Here is a 16448-nt window from a genome sequence, read left to right on the forward strand (position 1 = left end):
TCTTCAATTTTTTTTAACGGGTTCAAAACCAAATCATTTTTCTAATAATTCAACTCAATTCCAAAACTTTAAGAACCAATTCAACAACCACCAGTTTAACAAAATCAGTCAATAATTCAGTTCAAAACAACATTTATATTCATCCAAACAGCTAGACAATACATAAGACTTATACAATCTCTAAAAGGCATATTCCTCACCTCAATATCCATTTATTACCCTATGCTATAAAGGTTAGAGTCCTTGTTCGAACTACCTATGCTCCTGTGCTACCTAATCTAATTATCTAGCAGTAATATGAGCTATTCTGTTGCAGTGCCTAGGCACTAAATCTGTTTTTGTTTTGAAGTATTGATATTAAAAGACTAAGATCCAATATTATGTTTGATGATAAAAAATTAGAACTAAAATTTCAATTTTGAAACACAAAATTTTGGTCATTTTTAATACCTTCAAAAAATAAGAACATAAATTGGTTGGCTACATAAGAATGCTCCAATTCTTCTTTAGTGATGATGTTCCAGACTTGCATGCAACCGACTTTCAGAAAATTTTCTAAAATTAGGAAGCTAATCAGCAAAACCAAATGATAAATATTCACATAATGCGGAGATCGAATCAATTAAAATTAGCATGCATAAAAAGTTATTCAATATAGATACTAGATAGCACATTGCAGGTATTGCCAATTTGTTTACAGTGGTTAACATATGGTTAATCTATCTAATTTCTTTTACTTAATTGTAGGTATTGCAAATTTGTTTCCACATTCCACAATCGGAGGCTGCATCATCCCCAAATTTCTATATGTAGAAGCATGTTTATAACTGCTAGGCAAACAAGGATTAAGTAACTGGTTAATCATTAATCTCTTCAATTAAACATTTCCCTTTGGTTTCTGCTTTGTTGTTTAACTTTTGACCTTTACCACTCCACTGAGATTCCATGACTGATGCCTTTTCTGTTCTTACAATGGCTGCTAAAGAAGACCATGCTTCCGGAGGCTGTTCATGAACCCAACACATGATGAAATAAATCTTTCTTTCTGCATGCCGAATAGTACTTCTAATCTCATCTTTCCTTGAATTTCTTGGCTTTTCTGATTTGGCCACCTTCCCCGCTTCTTGAACCAATCGATACATATCACAGAGGGCACAAATCAAGGCAGAACTTCCTAATTCGAGCAGGCTGATCACATTATCAATAACACCAAAACCAAATTGCAACCCGCCCATGTGACGGAACGCCGGAGAGCATATCTGTTGCAAGCAATGAGAGAGAGCTTCCAGTACAGTCTCTGGCTGCCCACCTTGACCCAACACTGAGGACACGCTGAATACAACCAAAACAGATCCTAATGGGTCTGACCTCCAATCTCCATTGTATAGGCGGAGAGTGAAGCAGTAGCTATATAAGATATCGACTAGGTGAACCGTTAAAATGGGCGACGGCTCCTTAGAACTAAGCCGGCTTACAGGAGGAAGTGGAGTTTCCGGACCAAGAGGAATTTTGGAGGAATCATGATTTTCAATATCATCTTCCAGCTCCTCCTCTGCAAGTGGTTGAACAAGTTGAGTTCCTTCCTTACTAAGACGGATTTTTCTGGCAGAAAGTTTTGACCACCATGGTTCCCAAGGTTTGATCATCTTGCTCAATTCACCAGAGGCAATAGCTCTTTGAAATCTTTTCTTCTCTTCAACAGATAAGTCATCAAAACTGATTTCTTGTCCTGTGAGTAGGTACACCCAAATCAGCATAATCTAACAGTTAAATGGCCATAAAATACAACCAATAAGGGTGCAGAATTTGATTTATACAACATATCAACATTTACAAAATCCACTTTAACTGAGTTGACAACAGAAGAGAAGAGAAGAGAAAGGGGGTGGGGGTGGGGGTGGGGGAGGCATTATAAAAGAACTTACCAGACAAAAATTTCTGCACTATGCCCTCAGATAGTGTTGAATCTGCATAAGCAAAGAAACCAGTCGAAAAGAATCAATGACCATCTATTATAGTATTCTTTTGTTCATAAATAAAAAATAAATAAATAAAGGTTTAGGGTTTAAAGAATTAGGCATGTTTGGATACTGCTTATTCTATGTTTAAAGAAGCTAGCAACTAAAATATTCTCACATAAGTTTTGGAAGGAATAAAAGAATTATTTCAGAATTAAGCTGTTTTCAAGTATTCATAGTAATTTTCCTCCTCTTTCTGTACACTCCTTTATACTATATGACTTAATACTATAGAATTATTTTGAATTTATTACCAGCTTCTGTTGTGGTCCTGCTCTGTGTTCATTCTCCTCAATTTACAATCTGCAGTTTATTTGGATATTTTCTAGCTCTTTTACTTTTATTTTTGATGAAATATGTACAATAAGACAGAAAACTGTACAAAGCAGCAGAACATGAAATAATTCGTCAGATACAAGGGAAAATTAGCACATTACATAACAAGGAACATCAACATAATTGTCCCTGACAACCCTGTAAAAAGAAATCTGCTTGACAATATGTCCAACAAACCACCTAATCTTATCCCAGAGAAATCTGTGTTTCAAATTATTTTGTGCAGTGCCACGTACCATCTTAAGGTTCTTCAAAAAATTCCAGACCTTATGGATTATCAATTTATCAGATTATGACGTATGCATTAAGATTTTTGTGATCATGATCAAGGAGAGTTTGGAATAATCATCTAAGAAAACCTCAGGAGAAACCAAATTTGGTTTACGACAGAGCCCACAAGTGTCATGATCAACAGAGAGAAAGAACCTCAGAGAAGGCAAATATCAAAAAGAAAATGACTGCTACAAAACCAATCTGTATTATGGAAGCAGCAAAATGTTTGACTTACAATCCTCATTGTCATCTATGCTATCATCCATTTCCTCTTCTGAATGAAATCTTTTCAGTATGTCTAACATTTTATGTTTGGTTTGTTCATCAGGCTGGATCTGCTGAAGCTCCTGAACTACATTTTCTCTCATGAAGGATTCCGTACAACAGAGACTATGAGACTGTAATTTTACAATAAAAAAGTATCAATAATTACTGCAGTTTATCAAAAAGATCAAGATAGCCAAAGAAAATTATAACCAATTGCCAAAATATTTCAGCCACGGGCGAAAGTAAAGTTGGCATAATAAATGCACATGAAGAGAAACAAGCAACACCACTCGTATAACAGCCTAGTTTGATATCCGGTTTCTAAAAGATGCATGGAAAGCCAGAATTTAGACAATGCTTTTACAAACTTAGTCAAACACAACAAAATGGAAGAAGAAGCCAAATGCAAATGTAAACCATAATAACATAACATAACATAGTTGAAAATCAGAAACCGTGAGATTCTCCAACAGTAAAACCAGCGTGCAAATAATTCATTCAATATTTTGTGCTCAAAACATTTGTAGCATATATATTAAGGTATCTTAACATGCCATTTCCATAACACATGGTGGAAAATAGAATAGTTGATGAATGATGCCAGTTTATAGTTTACTCGCATCTCAATCTTTATCAGATACTTAAATACCAAACTCAAATGGGCATATAGGTAACTTACTTTGTAACAATGGAGAGAACAGTATCGCGAATTGCATCTAGGACAAGTGTACTGTGAAAATTGCTTCTGACATCTGCCATTATATGAAAAGGAACAAATCAAAGAGGCTTCATCAGTTTACCAGGAAACAGGGGGTTTGTTGCAAATCATCAAATGATATCACGGTACTGAACTCAAACCAAACCATTGATATAAAACTCAAGGATCTTAGAGAAACTAGAAATTTAGATTTCATTTCACTTCCAAAAGATGAGAACTACACAATTAATAAATTAAATAAACAAAAAGGAAAAATAGAGAGAAATTTTCTGATCACCTTAGCATACTAAAACACTCACACGTGAAAATGATATAGAAAGATAGAAGGACTTACACATGACAAATCGTCCGCGAAGGGTTCAGCGAGGGAGCAGAAGATTTGTCTGACGTATATATTGTATCATCCATAATCGAAGAATTGCTGGCCAACAACTTATTTATTTTCAGCTACAATTCTCTCCTCCTCGAAAAATCGAGTTTAGGTTAACAGACACTCTGGGTTCAGAAGGCAAATCTAATGTAAGCAATTGGGGCTAGAGCTGCATATGGTTAAAGTTAACCAAGAAATAAAAAATTTGGTTAACTAGAAATTTGGTTTGCTTGTTTGGATGTCATTAAATTGTTATAAAAATTTTAGTAGTAAAAGTAAAAGCGCTAGAAAAATTTAAAAAAAACATCTTTTTTTAGAAGTTACAATTTACATTTTTTTAAAAGATCTTTTTTACATAAAAGAAAAGATGTTTTTAACACAATAAATAAACAAAAAAAGTATTTTTATATTGTTAGATAAAAAGATATTTTTACATGAAATATCCAAACATAAAATTACTTTTATTTTTTTATAAGATCTTTTAAAAAATATTCACTTGAAAGAAGATCTTTTTCGCAAAAACTCAAACTCACCCAAGCAAGCCCTAAACCAAGCTGGTTTTAAATGATCAAACCAATAAACCAGTTTTTTTTTTTTAAAAAAAAGGATTTTGCACAGAAAAGTGGTACTTTTTATCTAAAAACTGATTTTTAAAAAAAAAAACTGGTTTTTTATTTAAATATAAAAATTTTTTAACTTATAAATTAATTTTTGACACTTTGAAAATTTTATTTTACCTTTTGACAACATCTGCCTCTCAAAAGTCACAAGACTAATTATCATTATGGCTATTTCCATTACAATCAAACAATATACTGCAACAAAATAAAGACCAAATGGTTCTAGGATATATAACCAGTAGCAAGATACCATAAATAAAAGGAGAGCAATATCAAGATATACCAATATTAAGAACAGTGATGAAGAACAAATACTTGCCTAATAGAGAAATTCAAGATCAAGTGAAGTTAAGAAATAATACAAAAAGAAATGAAATTTGGACTCATGTCCAACACTTTTTTCCCTTAAAGAAGAGCAAAAACAGTAGCTTTTATTGAGTTTCAAACAGATGAAATAACAAGCATAAAGAAAAAAGTTTGAACAACCATGGATCTGTTGGCTAAGTAACACAGGTGTCACAATTTGAAACTGAAACATCATGTTCAATAAAACTTCATATAAAATGTAGAGCTAGGAACTGCATAAATTTGATGAAAGGTATTCGTACAAATTTCATTAAGGGGAAGCTTGATGACTGAAAATAAAATTAATTCTAGTGCTCACAACATAGTGATTGAACTTCATTAAAGCATCAATTTTTTAACCTCAAAATCATGAGCTAACAATGTGTTCACAAATAAAAGGAAGCTCTCAGCAAACAAAAAATCAAAGGAAAACCGGATACAAAAAACATATTTAACAAAATCACAAAATCAGTGTTTGAAAAGTTAGCAGACCGTGAATATGACAGGGATTTTGATTCCTTGAACAGCGACTCTTGCATGATTTACATGGACACCTGCAACATTTGGTTAAATACATCAATCAAAATCATTACAAATATGAGTACCTACATAGGAAAACAATTTCAAAAAAATGTTACTCATAAATCATCACCCAGAACAAATCAACTTCAATAAGAAATCTATAAAACGTGGCTTATATGACTTGGGCCAAACAAAAAGACAAAAGGCATGTGCATATACCACAAATGAAACCAAAGCCAAGAATTCAGCAAACATAAGACATAACTCATTACAAAAACAATAAGTTCCTGTTGTAGAATCAAATCAACACACCTTTCTTATGCTTTGAGGAAATAAAATGTGGCCAGTAAAACACTTGACTTTTAGGAAAGAGGATTATAAGGAAAAATGTTGCAAAGAAACTTTTCAGAAAGTGGAAAAAATATGTTACTGCTGGATTAATCTGTACTGTATTTTTTTTTTTTTTCAAAACAATAACTTTAATCAACAGAATAGGGAGAGAAGGGAGGGAGTATCTTCAAATACTAAAGCGAGATTCTTTTGTCCCAAAGTTCAAGAATTCTTGAGATGAACAGGATTGGAAACTTCAATCCAAATTATGATCGAATGGGGTTAAATTTATTGAATGTAGCTAACAATACAGTACCAACAAAATATAAAGCATATGATGCAGCTCCAATTTGTTCCAATTCCATAAAAATGTAAAAATTTCAACTTTCCCTCAACTCTATAAACACTCAAGAACTGCAAAAGCAAAAATAACAAGTAATTCGGCCTCAAGGCTGTAGCGAAAATTACAACTGAAGAATCGTCCACAGCAAACAGAACTAATCCAATCCACGACAATGCAAAATTTTTCACAACCCCAAGATGAAAGCACAGGACTTCAAGTCAGAAGATTCATAAAGCAATGAAAGCCAGGATATAAAACCATCAAAAAAGAGATCATTTGACAAGATAAGGTTAGGAATGTTCATGGCCGTAGAAGATCATTTGAACAAAATAAGCCTACCTGAACTGACCAGAACAGCGGCGAGGCACTTATCTTGGTTGCTTGCGGTGGAGAAGTTACAGATGTAGTGTGCAGGTGGCGGCCTGGTGCTGGAGACGACGACGGAAGAGTGGAGACTCGATCGAGAGATAGCGAGAAAGTTCGCAGAGGCACTTTGTTCGCGGGTTAACCGGAAATCGGTTCGGGTCGTTTGTTAGTGATTTTATTAAATCAAATCATTAATTTTTTAATGAATATCCAACCTGATCCTCACAATGACAAAAAAAATATTATTGACTTTTTTAAGAAAAAAAAAATATTCAACTCAATTCTTGATCTTTATTTTTTGAGATTGATTAATCCTGTATCAAAAAAATAATATTGATATTTTTTTCATAAAACTTAATCAATTTCATAAAAATAAAATTCAAAAATCGAGTTAGATATTTTTTTTATCAAAATTTCGTTGTGTTTTGAAATAATTATAAAAAATTATTTAATATTTTTTTCTTAATTTTTAGCTTGTGCATGCAGTTTGTCGGTCAAAAATTTTTAAATGAAATTTTAATTTACAATAAATTATTCACATATATAAAATTTAAAAAATACATAGATACATTCATAATTATCTCCTCTGCAAATTTTTTCAGGAATCAATTATTGGAAAAAAATATGATTTTCATATCAATAGACCAGAGAATTCTGGACAATCAAAGTTGAAGAGAACTGATTTGTTTTTCAATTATGCATAGGCATTAGACCGTTAGTCGCTAGCCGTACAATACTAGATAACTTTGCAATTGAAAATTAATTATTTGCATATGATATTTGTTAATTTTGGTAAGATAGATATTTCAGTTGAGATTCAGATATATTTGTTTTTGGTGCAAGAATAATATATAGTAATGTTTGTATTTGTGAGCAGAGCATCGTTCATTATTCATATATTAATTTTTTTATGGATTAATTAATGATTATGGGTTCGTTTGGGTGAGTTTTTAAAAAAGATCTTTTTTCAAGTTATATTTTTTTAAAAGATTTTATAGAGAAGTAAAAGTAATTTTATGTTTGGATATCTCATGTAAAAAGATCTTTTTATTTATCAATTATGTTTGGATATAACAATATAAAAGTACTTTTTTGTTTATTTATTACATGAAAAGCATCTTTTTTTTTAAGAAAAAAAGATCTTTTAAAAAAAGATATAAATTACAACTTCTTAAAAAAGATCATTTTTTTATTTTACTAGTGCTTTTACTTTTATTACTAGAAATTTGCCAAACACGTTAAAAAATAAAAAAAAAGATCTTTTTTTAACAAAATAATGGCGCACAAACATGCACTATATCCACATATACAATACATAGTAATATTACTTAAGAATGATAAGAGTTTTTTTCTTTTCTTTTCCTTTACGAGTAAACTACCATTTGTACCTACGAAAGTTAAAAATACTCACATATCTACCCATAGAAAAAAGAAATTATCATTTGTATCCATAAAAATTTATTTTTACAGACAAAATTATCCAAACCCTAAAAAACTATCTAAAATCTCTAAATTACCCTTATCTTCACCACCACACTGCCTCCTTCACCCAATCACCTTTCTAACCCTAACCCTCTTCACCCAGCCACCACCTTTCTTTCCCTTTCTAATCTCAAATCCCACCACTACCCTCTTTACCCAGCCACCACCCCTCTTTTCATTTCTAACACACTCTCACCATTACTTCCCACTCAGTCCCCACCGCTGCTCCAATGGCTCATTGCCACACCTTTCTCTCTTTCATCCTCACAGTCATAGCAACACTTGCTGCCGCTTCCCCGGAGAAGAAGAACACCTTCATGGTGCAAGTCCACCATGAAATGAAGCCAAGCCCTCCATCTTCCCAACCCATAAGGACTAGTATGAATCCTCTCTCGCTTCTATTATCAACCATGCCACTACAGCTGAAACCACCACCGCCGCTGCCTCCGCCGCCGTCCTTCACACTTACGACACTATCTTTCACAGCTTCTCAACAAAGCTCTCACCTTTAGAGACCCAAAAGCTGGAATCATTGTCCCACGTCGTCGCAGTGATCCCGGAGCAGGTCCGCCAACTCCACACTACTCGCTCGCCGCAGTTCTTGGGCCTCAAAACTGCCGACAGGGCCGGCCTCCTCAAGGAAACGGATTTCGGTTCAGATCTCATCATTGGAGTCATTGACACATGTCCTGACAGAGAGAGTTTCAATGACCGCGACCTCGGCGTTGTTCCTCTCAACTGGAAGAGCAGCGGCGGTGGTGGTTCTACGACGCAGAAAGAGGTGAAGATGGTTGGCTATGGCGGCGATAAGGTAGCGTGAAGAGGAGGGTCTCTGATGCGGTAGGCTCTGGTTTGAGGCCGATGGTGATGGTGGCGAGGAGAAGCTGGCGCGGTGCTCCTGGGCTGGGGTCCGCGACGTTGCTAGCGGAGAAGGGTGAACGATGATGAGGAGGGTGAGACGGTGGTTTGTGGTCGATGCTGGGATTGGGTGACTGAGAACATTGAGAGAGAGAGGAGGGAGGAAGGAGATGATAGTGTGGAGAGAAGGATAATTTAAGAATTTTATTTAATTTTTTAGGGTTTGGATAATTTTGCCTATAAAAATAATTTTTTATGGGTACAAATGGTAATTTTTTTTCTATGGGTAGATATGTCAGTGTTTTCAACTTTCGTGAGTACAAATGGTAGTTTACTCTTTCTTTTATTTTTACCTTTTATGACTGATTCAGTAGACACTGTATTCGTATAGTGCAAGTAGACATAGGTGGTGCTAGATGCGACTGAAGCTGCTACTACAATTGTGGGATTTTTGGACATACATTATATAAGTATGTCTCCCAAACTTCTTAGTTAATTTGATCATCATTCTCTTGGTATTTAATTTTATTTTTCTCATTTATCTTTTATTTAGGCTTAAATCTAAGATTGAAGAATATTCAAAAAAAGTTTATTCATATTGGCATGTGTTTGGTCTCTTTAGTTTCATTCAATATTAATAGATAGTATAAATATGTATTGTATTGTGAATTTTTGGACTTTTTAAATTTTTTTTCTTCTTCAGACTTTGTTATTGGAATATTTGGGACAGTATCCTCTACATATGAGTTTTACTTCTTCTTCATTCTTTTATTTTTTTATTTTTTTTAAATTATTTTCATACATGTTTGCCAAATTTGCCTTCTTAATTTAAAAAATTTATATGTTTGGCCAAAATTATGCATTTAAAGGTTGCTTATATTCAGGCTAAATTTGATTATTAGCATGCAATAAAAACAAATTGAAAAGTTTAATTGAAGTCCTTATGAAACCAAAAAAATATATTTTACTTCTTTAAATTTTTAATTTTATTAAAATTTTTAGGTTGGACAAGAGAAATTGTTAATCCCAGCGCCTTGAAGCTTTGCACGGATAGTAGTGACTTTGTTAATCTTGAGTTGAATTTTATATTTTTCTTTAAAATTTAAAAGTTTTTTTTCATGTTATTATTGGTGTGTTTACTATTTATCTTTTTGGATTGTTTTTTTGTAGTTAAATTGAGTCATATATCACATGTTACATTTTGTCAAATATTTTGTTCATAACAATGTGTAAAAATCAAAATTGTGAATTATCTATTTTTTTGGATAACAGGTGTACTCACATTTAAAATTCAAAATATTCTTGATTTGTGTTAGACTATTAGTGTTTTTTAAAAGAAAGAGCAAATCATACTTATGCTACTAGGCACTAGCTCTTAGTGAGAAATAGTTAATATATGAAATATGTAATGGAATGAAAATATGGAATGATTGGTGTTAGATGATAATTTTTTTGGTTGGAGTCATAACAGAAGAAAGAACAAATAATACTTATCCTATTTGGTATTAGTTTTGTGTGAGTAATAGTAAGTCTATGAAATATGTAATGGAATAGAATGAATATTATTAGATGATAATTTTTTTGGTTGAAGTTACATTAATTGCTAATTTGTAATACTTATCATTAACTATTGTTGTCAACTGACATGGGTAAGGCAACATACTTTTTCATGCTTATGACAGATGAGAATAACGTTAATATTCACTAATATTAAATCCTTTTTGGTGAATATTAAAAAATAATTAAAATATAGAATTTGCAATTAGTTATTTCATTTTTTTTTACTGAATGTATGATTATTGATATATTATTATTATTTTGATTATTGAGAGCCAGAGAAATTATTTTTTTGATCCTTTTTTCAAATAAAAAAACAATAAAAAAAGATAAAATTCTTTTTTTTATTGTCATTGTATGTGTTCATACATATATGTATTTATGCATCTATTAGTACAATACAAAATTTAATTGATCGCTAAACTTTAATTTTGGTTTAATCTAATGTTAATGTTTGGTGTTTGACTGATTCATAACTATTCATAGTTTTTATGTTGTGGTTTTGGTAGTTTGCTTTGAATTTTGCTGTCAAATTTGATGATGAATGACCAAGAACTTTTAACATATTTTTCATGATATAACAACAGATAAAGTGATAACTGATAACTTATAACATACAGTCTAACTTTTCTAAATAGTTCCATTATTTTTAAGTATTTTACATGCTTAATTTTACACATTTTTTAAATAGTTCAATTTATAAATGAAGTATTGCAGTACGATTTAATGCAATATATGATTTTTTGTACAACAGTTCATTCAATTGAACAATTGTCATTTTACCATGTAGCAAGGTTGCTTTAATAAAATTAATATATATTATCTATATGAGTTTTATAAAAGCCTTTTGTAAGCAATCCATTCAGGTTATGTTGTAGTTTTATGATTGTGTTTCTATTAGGTCATTTCTATTCAATTTTCAATTTTCTGATGTTAAATGTTGTTCTAAGATAATGTTGTTTTTTCATTCATACATTTTTCTATTCACTTTAACTATTATATATTCTGTATTTGTGTTTATTCATATTTTTTTTCCATTATTCTTTAATTCATTTTGTCTATATAGTTTGAACATTAAACATGTCCGTGCGAAACACGGGTAATGCACTCATTTAAAATTAATTTTTATGATGATTTATAAATCTTATAAAAATGTAGTGATAGAATATTTATATTAGTTGACACATGAAATTTTGTTACAGGTAAATTTATTGAAATAGTGCTTTTAATTTATTATTTGAGTTGGTTTATTATTTATAGTCCAACTTCATTTATCAATCTATATTTCATTAGTTATTATAAAAATATCCCGTACAAATGGCCATTTTGGTAAAAACTTTATATTTAATTTGTTTAGAGTTTGCTAAGTGTGAAGTTGTTGCTGTATTTGGTAATGATGGAATTTATTTAAAAAAGTATGCCCAGAATTAAAGACACATTCAATTACAGATAATATTATCATTTTTTGTCTAAGACAACTTTATTGATCTGGTGAAAATATTCAATTTAAGATTATTGTGTCTTTTACATATTAGGCTCTGCAGTATTGAATTTCTTGCATCAAAAACAATTCTCCTTTTTTATTTTTAGTTTTACTAATTAAAATACTTTGGTTCTTTTTTTCCTAAATTTGATAACGTTTGTGTATGATGGAATGAAGAAACTAAAATAAAAAAGTAAAATGTGGTATTAATCTATTCTTAGTGATGTTGGCATGTTCATTAATTATTGAAAATGAGACTTTAGTGACGAATAACCGTAAAGCTATTATTAGGGATGGATAAAGAAAAATACTTCTTTATATATCAATAGCTTCATTCATAAATACTTTTAGCTCAAAATTTGCTTTTACAAGGGTTTATTTTTTAAATGGGTTCTTTAAAATTTTTTACTTTTTTTCTAAGACTTTTTACAATTCTTAAGTTTATTATTATTATTATTATTATTATTATTATTATTATTATTATTTGCAATGCTAAGTTTTGATTTTTTATTTTATTTTATTTCTTTTGGCAGATGTGATCAGATCTTATTTAGAAGGCCAAAAAAATTAGTTTGAATGTTATTTAAACTTATATAAAGATATATTATCTAATTTTCTTTCTCTGTTTTTTTCATATTTGATTTCTTTCCTTTTCATTTGGATAATAAATTAATTAGTTAAGAATTTAATTATGATTATGTTCCGACCCGGCCCAGCTGGTCCAATGCCTCGACCCAGCCGGCCGACCCGACAGATATACAAAATCTAAACCAGGAGGAAACCCAATACACCTCCTCCCCGCCAGCGAGGTACCTGACAGCTGGGGAAGGAAGTTTTCTGGAAGGCAGGTCTGCTCCCGTGGGACCTGCCCTAGGTATAGATTAGATAAGGGGAGGGTCCTACCCCTCTCCCAAGGTACGTCACCTAACCCTCACATATTCTGCCACTTTGTATGGATTCTGACTTGAGTGTCGAAGCCCCTTTTGCAGGTGGCTCCCCCCTCATCACGCCAACAACTCGGGAGATCGTGAAGCTCCATCCCTCTTCCTTCAACGTCAACCCAGGAGGTTCAATCACGCACAAATGACCCGGATCCAGATCCTCAGTCACCCCCGCATACACATCACCTCCGACCCGTTCAGGAACCGATAAACCAAACATTGGCGCAGTCTGTGGGGACGAATCTGGCCTGAATGGATTTTCTGTTGAGCCTAGTGGAAGGGCAAGTGGAAGGTGAGCCGCGCGTAGAGGAAAACGCTTACCAAACCAGTAGGGTGGCCTCCTTGGCCTCTTCCCACGAACGCACGAGATCTCCCTCCCGCGGGGATGAGCCTCCCTCCCGTTCCAGGGAAAGGCGTCCCTTCGGAGGAACGGGAAGCGACAGCGCGAGAATAATGCAGAAGTTGCGTCACAGGGTGCAAAACCTTGACAAGGAGCTGGTGACCAGGGAGTGCTACTAGCCTGGTCCGAGTCAACCTCGTTCCCGTTCTCCCTAAAGGAGAGGGAAAACCCGAGGAAGAAGCCCCCAGAGGAACCACACCAGGCAGACACTGAGCTCCCGATCCCCGCCGACCCGCGTGGAGTCAGAGGCCCAAGGGAAGAGTAGGAAAATATCGAGGAGATAACAAGACCCCATAATCTACACTCGACCCCCTTAGCGAGACATGCTGAGGAGGAAGACCGAGAAGAGAGCAGGGAGAGACCGAGAAGGTGACAAAACCCCATAATAATGGGAGCAACCCCTTTTCACCACTCCATTCTCGAGGTCTGGCTGCCGAAATATTTTGACAAGACAACGGACATGAGATACGACGGAACCCAGGATCTCCTAGAACACCTAACGGCCTTTGAGACCAGGATGAACCTGGAGGGTGTGGGTGACAAGGTGAGATGTCGCGCTTTTCCCGTGACCCTAGCAGGACCGGCAATCCGATGGTTCAACGCTCTCCCTCAAGGATCTGTGACGACTTTTGCGGACATAACCCGTGGTTTTCTAGAACAATTTACCACGCGCATTGCCAAAGCCAAGTACCTGATCAACCTCCTAGGGGTAACCAAAAGAAGCGGTGTACCGACCAGGAGGTATCTTGACAGGTTCAACGACGAATACCTGGAGATTGTCGGCCTGACCGATTCTGTGGCCAGCTTGTGTCTGACAAACAGGCTGTTGAATGAAGACTTCAGGAAACACCTCACTACCAAACCTGTGTGGACCATGCAAGAAATCCAGAATGTGGCGAGAGAGTACATCAACGATGAAAAGGTCAGTACAAGTGGTGGCAGCCAACAAATGGCAGCCTGCCTATCTTCCTACCCGCCATCCCGGCAACGGGGAAAGGCCCAAGGAGCACTCCAAGGACGGAGGGCCGACTAAACCCTTCAAACTGTTCTCCCGGGTAGGAAAGTTCATGAACTATACCCCTCTAACGGCTTTGATCATTGAGGTGTACCAACAGATAGCTGACAAAGGCATCTTGTCGAAACCTCTCCAATCAAAGACAAAACTGGCGGAAACAAAAATCTCTACTGTGACTACCATAAAGGTTTTGGCCATAAAACCCAAGATTGCTGTGACTTGAAGGACGCCTTGGAACAGGCGATTCGTGAAGGAAAAATGGCGGAGTTCTCACAGTTCATAAGAGAACCCAGAAGGCGAGGGCGCGACCGATCTGACAACGACAGAAGCCGCATTGTGAAGCCAAGGCGAGAGGCCAAAGAAGACAACGACCGCAGCCATACAGTCGTGAATGTCGTAGTCGGAAGGGACACATCACCGAGATCGAAGTCGGCAGCAAAGAAAGACGCTAAGGTTCTGGCCGTATCATCAACTAGCCACGGACCCTCCCGGCCCCCAGAAGAACCCCAAGAATATCATTCGAACCGGAGGACGCTAAGTGACATACCAGAGAATCCTCCCATGGTAATCACGACAATGGTAGGAATAGGGTTGGTCAGCGAATTCTCATTGAAATTGCGCCGACTCCAACATTATGTTCTGAAACGTGTTTGACGCCCTGGGCCTCCGAGAAACTGACTTAAAAACTCATCAACACGGAGTGGTTGGCCTAGGAGATAATTTTATAAAACCTGACATGACAGTCTCCCTCCCAGTCTCCATAGGAGAAGGTCAAAGAAAGAGGACGCTAATGGCAGAGTTTGTCGTTCTGAGGGACTCCACAGCTTACAACCTTATCTTGGGGAGGAAAACAATCAATGAGTTCTGTGCAGTAATATGTACCAAGCTGTAGATCATGAAGTTTACAGCCGACGATGGGTCGGTGGGATCCATCAGGGGAGACTTGGAAACGACGATCGCGTACGACAACACCAGCCTCTCCCTAAGGAAGAAGTCGAAGGAAGCATCTGGGGTCTTCCTAACCGATGTGGACGCTAGGATTGACGACAAACCGAGACTAGAGCCTAAAGGAGACATGGAAAAGTTTAGGGTCGGGGACTTAGAGGACAAGTTCACTTTCGTGAACAGAAACCTCCCCTACAACCTGAAAGAGCCTTTGTTAGAGATTATTTGAGCAAATGGCAATTTGTTTTCCTGGACACGAGCCGACATATCGGGGATCGAGCCCCAGTTCATGTCACATCACCTGGCTGTGAAGGTAGATGCCAAGCCCGTGGCCCAAAGACGAAGGAAGATGTCCCAGGAGAGAGCCAACAAAGTGGCCAAGCAAACGACCAGCTTGTTAGAAGCAAGATTCATCCGGAAACTAGACTACTCGACCTGGCTGTCGAACGTAGTCCTGGTTAGGAAAGCCAACAGGAAATGGAGAATGTGTGTAGACTACTCGAACCTCAACAAGGCATGCCCTAAGGACACTTTTCCCCTCCCCAACATCGATGCTTTAGTCGACGCGGCTGCGAGATACTGTTTTCTGAGTTTCATGGACGCGTACTCTGGTTATAACCAGATACCGATGCACCGGCCTAACGAGGAGAAAACAGCGTTTATAACGCTAGGTGGCACGTACTGCTACAGGGTAATGCCGTTCGGATTAAAGAATGCGAGAGCGACTTATCAAAGGCTGATAAGCAAAATTTTTGCCGACCTGATCGGAAAGTCGGTAGAGGTGTACGTAGATGACATCCTGGTAAAGACCAGCCAATCGGAAGACCGTGACTTAAAAACTATGTTCGTGTCCCTCCGACGACATAACATGAGACTGAACCCTCTCAAGTGCGCTTTTGCCATAGAGGCCGGGAAGTTCCTGGGTTTCATGATAATACAGAGGGGAGTTGAAGCCAACCCTGAGAAGTGCGAGGCAATTTTGTGAATGACGAGCCTGGGACGCATCAAAGACATGCAAAGGTTGGCCGGAAGACTCACGGCCCTGTCCCATTTCCTCGGCGCATCGGCAGCTAAAGCCCTTCCATTCTTTAGCTTGATGAGAAAAGGAATAGTGATGAGCGGATAATTTATACGCTTTTGGCATTGTTTTTAGTAGGTTTTTAGTATATTTTAGTTAATTTTATTATATTTTTATTAGTTTTTATTTAAAATTCACTTTTCTGGACTTTACTATGAGTTTGTGTGTTTTTCTGTGATTT

At 35.7% G+C, this 16448-nt stretch overlaps 1 protein-coding gene across 2 annotated transcripts; it reads right to left on the reverse strand.

Annotated features, from left to right (window-relative positions):
* Nucleotides 1–634: 634 nt before the first annotated feature.
* On the reverse strand, nt 635–6667 carry LOC107464777 (uncharacterized). Of its 2 annotated transcripts, none has more exons than XM_016083743.3 (7): nt 6482–6667; nt 5440–5501; nt 3947–4107; nt 3574–3646; nt 2863–3025; nt 1926–1967; nt 635–1729 (listed from the first exon to the last, which is right to left on the reverse strand). In XM_016083743.3, the coding sequence occupies exons 3-7, from the start codon at nt 4018–4020 to the stop codon at nt 858–860; spliced, it is 1224 nt and encodes a 407-aa protein (XP_015939229.1). In that variant the 5' UTR covers nt 4021–4107; nt 5440–5501; nt 6482–6667; the 3' UTR covers nt 635–857. The 2 variants fall into 2 exon arrangements, with proteins under 2 accessions (XP_015939229.1, XP_020986081.1); XM_021130422.2 differs by having other exon boundaries at nt 3947–4151.
* Nucleotides 6668–16448: the final 9781 nt, after the last annotated feature.

This window comes from Arachis duranensis, chromosome 9 (genome assembly GCF_000817695.3).
Source record: "Arachis duranensis cultivar V14167 chromosome 9, aradu.V14167.gnm2.J7QH, whole genome shotgun sequence".
NCBI classification, from domain to species: Eukaryota; Viridiplantae; Streptophyta; class Magnoliopsida; order Fabales; family Fabaceae; genus Arachis; species Arachis duranensis.